This window comes from Sinocyclocheilus grahami, unplaced genomic scaffold (genome assembly GCF_001515645.1).
Source record: "Sinocyclocheilus grahami isolate Dianchi unplaced genomic scaffold, SAMN03320097.WGS_v1.1 scaffold354.1, whole genome shotgun sequence".
NCBI lineage: Eukaryota > Metazoa > Chordata > Actinopteri > Cypriniformes > Cyprinidae > Sinocyclocheilus > Sinocyclocheilus grahami.
In genome coordinates this window covers 607,561-615,791 of record NW_015505533.1, presented here as the reverse complement: position 1 = coordinate 615,791, position 8,231 = coordinate 607,561, and the positions used below count along the sequence as shown (strand labels likewise).

Below are 8,231 nucleotides of genomic sequence, written 5' to 3'. Positions count from 1 at the left end.
GGTAATGGGAGGCTGAAGAACATCACCTGTGAGGTACCAGGCACTCTAGAGGCTGGCACGCATGCGTCTATCACTGTAGGAAGCAGTACAGATGGTAAAATGAAAGGGAGAGAGATGGGTAGTGCTTGATGTGTTGGTGGAGCCTGGGAGATGGCCTGAGGTTGAAACCTCCCCAGCAGTATTTGGTGGCAGCATAAAAAGGCTCAGCCAAATTGTATGAATAGAGAGTTGGTTCTTTCTGCATAGCCGCAGGAAGCTTCTCAGGTCCTGCCATGGGTGCGTCTGGGGCTTGGATACCCTGCATTAAAATCTCCTGTTCCTGTGACTTGCAACACCTGCTGATCCTGGGAAAACATAAAACAACCGCTATTAATAAACATTTAAGCAATAATACAAAAGATAGTGTGATCAACTACTACTTGATCACGACTATGATGCAGCAACATGACACAGCTGAGATCACATAGCAATTGATCACACCCTCATCTCATGTATTGCTTTTGTAAAATGACTACTTCATTGAGATTATCCATTACATTATTATGGATTATGGATTCTTGCAGTCTGTTGAAGACCATGTCGTTGTCAGCAATCACACAGGAGAGGCAGAGGTAAGTAATACACAACAGCAGGTTTATTGAAAGCAACGGCAAGAGTGATCAGTGCAACAGTCCAATGGTGAGTTATCCTGGAATCAAAAGTGTTCAGAGCTCTTAGCTGTATAGTGATTGGTGTCCTTTTCTTGCAGGTGATCCAGAGGAGCAGTGGAGCAGTGGAGCAGATGGTAATGCTGGGAACAGAGCGGTGGAGTATCCTCGAGGTGAGTAAACACAGGTAAGGAGTCAGGTAAGTATTGCATCACAAACTGTAGACGCGACAATATGACAGAAGGGAGAGTGCAAGGATATAGGGAGCGTGATGAGCTGTGACCGGTGCGGGCAACTAGTAATTGGGTGATTGGGATCTGGTGAGCATTGGGGGTGGTGACTGTGACTCCCTGACAGTCGTGAGCAATAAATCTTTTCTTTCATAATGGCGAAGAAAACAGAAGTTGGACTCTCGATGATTTGCTTCTAGACCTGTCAAAGCAGCCATGGTTACATTAAGTCAACCACATCAATTACTTGAACTCTCTGTGTAGCCCTCAGCTGCTTTAAGTTTAGGTTTAGCTGTAACAATGCTTATTTACTCACCATTGTGTGACTGTTGCAGCGTTCACTTCTGGGAGATGGATGGTGGTCTTGCTCATCACCTTAGCATTGGTGAGCATGCACTCTCAGATGTGCTTGTAAGCATGTGCTACCATTGTGAAGCAGGACACCCTCACTCCGTCACAGTGCACCGTGTTTGGGTAGAGAGCACAGAGCCTTGTGAAGATGTTCTCCACTACTCAGTTGCAGTCAGGCCACTGTGCAGGACTATGAGCCCCAACGAAACACCTGCAAATTACAGCAGAATACATATTAATGTAAGATTGTTCTAAATGTGTGATTCTTACTCTGTTATTTTAGTTTTTATGTATTCTGTCTGTTTTGCTTTGTGTTGTCTAGATGTTAATTTTTAATATCTGTGCATAGTCATGTTGTCTTGTTTGTTTTTTAGGTCGATGTCAAAATATCATATCAATAAATTAGGTCTGTTCTGGGTTACTGTGTTGTGGCATTATTACAGCTTTATACGGTGTCGTTAGTCAGCCTGTCTGGGTTTTTTTCACAATAATGACTGCACATTAACCCACTTATTACACAGCTACTTACTAAAAGACAGAAAAAGACAAATAATAATAATAATGTGACACAAAATATTGATCCAAAATGATTTTATTGATTAAGAAATGATTGTCTTTCTTCTGCTAAATAAAATAGTCAGATGTATGGTTGGAACTGTGTCCATAGCAACGTAACTTACTTAGCAACATTAAACAAAGTCAGCATTAAACGTTAATCACAACTAATAATTTACGTTTTAACTAGGCTAAGTTTGAACTTAACAGGCTGCAGGAAGATAAGCTAGTCATGAAGGCCTCAGGTTTTACTCATTTTACTAGAAATCCTTACTAAACAAATAAAGCTGGAGGTGATATTTCAACCAGTTTCAGTTATATTATACATATTTTAAAACATATTTTTAGACAATCAAGACCCTACATTTTACATACCTTTTGGTGCTCTCCACACCTGGTGCCACAATCTTCTTAATGGCCCTGAATTGTCCCTGTTTTAGGGTGGTTTGGTGACATGGTGGGTAAATGGTCTTATTCTTGTCATACTCCCCCAATGCCTGCCATAGCGTGATGATCTTGATGCACTCTTCTCCAGTCAAGGCCAGACGGTGGTCTCTGAGGCTAACCAAAAGCTCTGCCAAGTCCTGCACGGCTCCATACCCCTCAATATTATCAGGTCCAACATAATCCTAAAATAAAAGATAATTTAGGAACTTTTGATAGCAGCAATGAATACAAATATTCACATGAAAGCACAGCCAACAAATCCCAGATTTGGTTTATGCACATGTAAATGTACATTAAAAAAGAAACTGGGCTCTTACATCATGTGAAGTGCTCTCTTCGGATGTTGGAAGATCAGTTTCTGTGGATAATTGGTCCACTGGGACTACATGAAAAAGGTAAATATTTCGTTTAAATTTGTATTTATGTCTTTCAATATGACAAATATACATTAAGAGTTAGTGTAACAACAAATACCGAAACCTCTCTGAATACTTTGGTAAAACTCACAGCCATGTGCTCCAGGAGAGTAACTTGTAGACCTGCAGAACTTTATCAGTTTGCTGGTAAAGATATTTCACTCCAGTAAGCTCACCTTTAAAATATTAAAACATTGACGCAGACGCAGAAGATGATTGTAGGAATGTGGCTGTTGCTCATCAGTTGTTGCTGCCACAGCCCGGTCCTCATTCCACCTTGTAAGTCCATCCAAAAGATGCGCCTGGAAGAAGGTGTCACTTGCCAGCATACCTGTAAATTCAACAAAGAAAAAAAAGACCACACAAAAATTTCATATAAATACACAAATAGCTGTTCTTGCAATTCTCATAATTATTTAAATATATAATTGAATCAAATCTTGTTTTAATAATTCAATTAAATCACTTATTTACCTGGGATGAATTTGTTAAGGTGCATGTGAAATGACTCAAGCGAAGTGGAACCTCTGGCACAGTGGTAGGTTGATGGTGCCCTCCCTTCACTACAGTGCCTGTCTGCATGTAGAGCTGCACACCTAGAGGATCCTGGATGCAGGCCACATGCTTCCGCTGGGACTTCAAGATCTCTCTAATCCGAGCTGAGTTTATTAGTGAGACTCCCAGAGTGTCACGACCAGCATCTCCATCAAAGGCCTGAATATGGCTCTCAATCATCGCCAGGGTCTCCTTGCTCACACAAGTGGCTCTCCTGCAATGTAAGGCTAGCTCGCTATGGCTGATATAGCACAGCACATCAGCCTCGGATGATGGTTTCTGGCCAGCTTCTAGCTCTGGTCGACCTGGTCTCACATGAAAATACAGTGGCTGGGGCGACTCATAAATGTGGCATACAACAGATGAGAGTTGGTGGTGCAACCCACAGCAAACCTCCGCATGAAGTGCAATACTTCTAACCGGATTGTCATTTTCTCCCACTCTTCAAACATCCTCCTCAGAAGTGTGTTGACATAGCAGTCTTGGTCGACATACAGTACTTCAGGAGGAGCCACCCCAGCCACTCTGTATCGCTTGATGAGGCCTTCAATCATTGGCCCAAGACCAAAACCTTCACTGGCTGTGAGCACAGACATGATCACCTCTCCATGCTCATTGCCCACATTGGTTGCCCAAGTAACAGTGCCATAGCTGCGTCCTGCTAGTTTTCTGGTCACTTTTTAGTAGAATCCATTTTTAAGATCCAACCATATTGTGATATGATAGTGGCCTTGATCTCATCCATCCTTTGCAGGACATCCTGGGCATACACCTGCATCAGCCACCGGTGCTTAGGGACAGAAGGCATTGAAGGAGCAGGTTCAAATGTCACAGGCAGGATCAGGGTCGACGTGACAGCACTAGCAATCCCCTTGCAATCTGTCAGATACTGGACTGTCTTTTGCAGCCAGACCTCAGCATGACGTTCCTGCAGCTTGCACTTGATCTGGCTGCTGCTGTTTCCCAGCCCTCGCTGACACATCAAACTTACTATCTCAAAGTCACATGCAAGTTTTGATGTAAGAATGCATGGGAACTGCAACCTGTGGCCAATGTCGAGCTGGGAGACGATATCATGGCTTCAGCTGATGACCTTCCTCTTACATCTTCAGCAGGCCAGGTATTCAGATGCCACAAAGTACATCTTACCCAAGGCAACCACCTGCCTGATCTTTTGATGCAAGCCTGCTGAGGTCAGAAGGTATTTCTGACAGTCTGGATGCGGACAGGTCAGCTTCACTTGCCACATTTTTCGTAGCATCCAGAGCAGCAGGGGATGGCCAAAGTAATTATCCAAGGAAGGAGAATTACTGGTCTTCAGTGACACCTGTGGAGGATACCACCAAAGTTTGTCGACCCTGCTAAAGATCAGCTCAGGATGCCCCTGTGCTGTCCACCTGAACAGGGCCTTGGACATCCACCTCTGGTCCACTTCAGGCAGGGTGTGCATCCATCCAGCTGGAAGATAGACAAAAACAAAAACATAAAAAACACATAAATAAATAAATGCAAATTCACATTGCTTCACTTTACTTTATTATCCCTGCAAAGGAAACTTGAATATTTTCAAGGGCAGCGCATGTGTCTGGGCCACAGCTACAAAACAAAACACAGGAAAAACATAAACATGACTGCTGAACAGCAATAAATACTAAACAAACCAAAAAAGTGTTATACAAAAAAATGTTTGCTTATGTAATGTTTGCTTAGGATCATTGAGGGTCATGGGGGCTTTACGTCTCAGAGACCCTTTCAGTCTTTTGACATTTGCATATAAATTACAGTCCTGGCCCCAGATTCTACATTTATATGGGTGCTAAATTGCCAATGGTTCCCCCCATTATCATTTAGAGGCTAACCAGATCAACTCTCTGGAATCCCCATCAACTTCAAACACATTCCAATGCCCTAAGAAACAGTCATCCACAGTACCTGGCACCAGATGTCTGATGGCCAGCGAACTACCCCCCATGCTGGCAATACACATAACACACACACATAAAGACATTTTCTTTATTGAGACTATAATTAATCAGTTAAAATTGTATCTGGTATATGCATGTGTTGTTTGTATGTTTCCCTATTATATTAGCCTAGTTACAACTCTTTATTTGTATTAGTTAGACTCTCAATGCTTATATTCAGGTATATGAGTTTATCTCTGCTTTAAGATCTTCTAGATGTTTCGTTCTTGGTATCAAAATGATCTGCTCTTTATTCCTCAAACAATGATGTACACTATGTGATTGTGAAATGCATCATACTATTTGTACTATATTTTGGGTAAAACTGCACCAGCCTTTCTAAGGTCTTAGTAAGATTTTTTTTTTTTTTTTGGTTAGGCAACTTCCTAACCAAGAGGGAGCGGAGAGAGGCAGTGGAAGTATGGGTGAGGACAGTGTACTTTCCCAGCATATTGCTCTTCCTTCATGCCAATGGCAATTCTGCCAGAAGGAAAGAGGTCAATATACTCCCTGAAACTCCCCTTGTTGTGGGCATGTTCTTGGGAGTCTTTGCTGCCTCCTGTGGGGTCCCTCTTCATAGATGCCACCAGGTAAGCAGCATATCTCAGGACATGTTCAGCCACCCACCTGAATGTTTGCCCGCGAAATACACCAAACTGGATTTCAAAGAAACTTGCTTTCTGTTAGCTAGATCTCCAAGGTGCTGACTTAAGCTTTTCTTGGCCTTGTCCAGCACTCCCTCCGGGGACAGGGGTCTTGTGTACGGCTTTCCTTTGTTGGCTGTCTTCACCTTTGCCACTTCCACTGTATCTGTCAGATTCAGTCTACCATCTCTTGAAGCGAGGTTCCATCTAAATTAAAAAATTAAGATATAACGACTATAGAGAAACAGACAAACACATTTGGTATCACATTAGTTAATGCCGCTGTCTATATTACATTACTCTATTTACTCATGATCACCTTGTAATGTTGATTTTATATTATGTTTTGTTTGTGTAGCCTATATTTCTCCAACAGGCTCAAAATGTTGGCTAACATATCAGAATTATCCCAGGGTAAGAGGCTTTTTTTGCAGTAATTATTATACCATTAAATACAACTTTTGTCCCACCTGAGACAGAGGATTTTTCAAGTAAGTAATGGGTAATGGATAAGGGAAAGTTTAGTCTATTCGATGTGATCTCCTTTTGAAGACAAATTTTTATTCTATGGGATTTCCTTTTGAAGACTAATTTTTAACTGCAAGTTGCAGCTGGCAAACTGTAACATTATATACTTTATATTCTGCTTGGTCGGCTAATCTATAAAAATATAAAATACTTTATTTTTTAATAATAGTTTCTATTAATTACCTGAATTATTAGCTTGTCTGAGCTACAGGTTATTAATTCAAAACAACTTTATATATTTATTCATTTAAAACAACTAAATATAGTTGGCACTTTTTTGACAAAAGACTGACTTGCTTTGCAAATGCTGGTCAGAAGTTAATCAATGAATGTTATCATCTTCTCCAGCCATAATCCGCAAGTCTCCGGGGGCTCTTGAAATTGATTGGTCAATTCTTTGTTGTTACTAGGGAGAATCAAGGAAGCGATACGAGCACTGATTGGTCATAGCATATGATTATTGGCTGCAGCCAGGAATGTGATAGGCTGTCATAACTAAAAATAACCATGACCTACAGGTGGCATGGAGAGCTCTCTATAACACACTCTGGGTTTGATATTTGATATTGCTAGAAAATGACAAACATAACACAGTACAAGTCACACTTTTTGTTAACAGAAAAAAAATAAACCACAAATAATTGTTAATTATGTTTATGTAAAAACATAAATAATCTATTCAATAAACCAGCTTAAATCTTAATATTCTGTCACATCATCAATAAACATTGCCACTGGAAGCCATGCATGCTCATGCCATCACACTGCTCCACCATGTTTCACAAATTATGTTGTATGCTTTGGATCATGAGCTTTTCCAAGCCTTCTCCATACTTTTTTCTTCCTGTCATTCTGGTACAGCTTGATCTTAATTTCAGCCATCCAAAGAATGCTTTTCCAGAAGTGATCTGGCTTTTTTAGGTGCTTTTCTTTGGCAAAGTCTAATCTGCACTGTAAAAAAAATCTGTTAAATTTATGGTAAAATACCGGCCGCTATGGTTATGGTTAAAAATATGGTAGCAACATTTTAGGTTTTACAGAACAGTTAAAATTTACAGTCAAGTCAAGTCAAGTCACCTTTATTTATGTATAGCGCTTTTAACAATACAGATTGTGTCAAAGCAACTGTACAGCATTAATTAGTAAAATTGTGTGTCAATAATGCAAAGTGACAATAGTAAACACTAATTTTTCAGTTAAAGGCAGTTCGTAATTGAATTCAGTGATGACATCATCCAGCTCAGTTCAGTTTAAATAGTCTCTGTGCAATCAAGTCAACGATATCGCTGGAAATGAAGTGTCCCCAACTAAACAAGCCAGAGGCAACAGCGGCAAGGAACCAAAACTCCATCGGTGACAGAATGGAGAAAAATCCTTGGGAGAAACCAGGCTCAGTCGGGGGGCCAGTTCTCCCCTGGTCAGACGAAACCAGCAGTTAAATTCCAGGCTGCAGCAAAGTCACATTGTGCAGAGGCACAGATACCATTTTTCTCTAAGAAGGAATATAATTGTGAGGATACTATTTTACTAGTATCTTGGACAGAAAAGGGAGATTCGAGATCGGTCTGTAATTAACTAGTTCTTTGGGGTCAAGTTGTGTTTTTTTGATGAGAGGCTTAATAACAGCCAGTTTGAAGGTTTTTGGGACATATCCTAATGACAATGATGAATTAATAATAGTCAGAAGAGGATCTATGACTTCTGGAAGCACTTCTTTTAGGAGCTTAGATGGAATAGGGTCTAACATACATGTTGTTGGTTTAGATGATTTAACAAGTTTATACAAATCTTCCTCTCCTATAGATCGCCTGAGGAACAATTCCACTCACACTATCTGATGCGATACTGTAGCTAACGGCTGCATGGTTACAATTTTATCTCTAATAGTATCGAT

General features: G+C 40.7%; 1 protein-coding gene and 1 pseudogene across 1 annotated transcript; both read right to left on the bottom strand.

Moving 5' to 3' along the window:
* Nucleotides 1-1,390: 1,390 nt before the first annotated feature.
* LOC107548734 (uncharacterized) lies at nucleotides 1,391-3,390 on the bottom strand. The gene is made up of 4 exons (XM_016229534.1): nucleotides 3,121-3,390; nucleotides 2,840-2,977; nucleotides 2,159-2,412; nucleotides 1,391-1,439 (listed from the first exon to the last, which is right to left on the bottom strand). Exons 1-4 carry the CDS (start codon nucleotides 3,379-3,381, stop codon nucleotides 1,391-1,393), a joined length of 702 nt encoding a protein of 233 aa, XP_016085020.1. The 5' UTR covers nucleotides 3,382-3,390.
* LOC107548733 (uncharacterized) overlaps nucleotides 3,389-8,231 on the bottom strand; it is a 24,370-nt pseudogene continuing 19,527 nt past the window's right edge.

Bases quoted from the DNA above. Each gene is read 5' to 3' on its own strand.
- LOC107548734 (XM_016229534.1), bottom strand. From the start codon at position 3,381: ATGATTGAGAGCCATATTCAGGCCTTTGATGGAGATGCTGGTCGTGAC. The intron at 2,413-2,839 runs GTTTTAATATTT...CTTTTATTTTAG, and splicing joins TCTTCTGCGTCTGCGTCAAT to GATTATGTTGGACCTGATAA. The intron at 1,440-2,158 runs GTATGTAAAATG...TGTAATTTGCAG, and splicing joins GGTGTGGAGAGCACCAAAAG to GTGTTTCGTTGGGGCTCATA.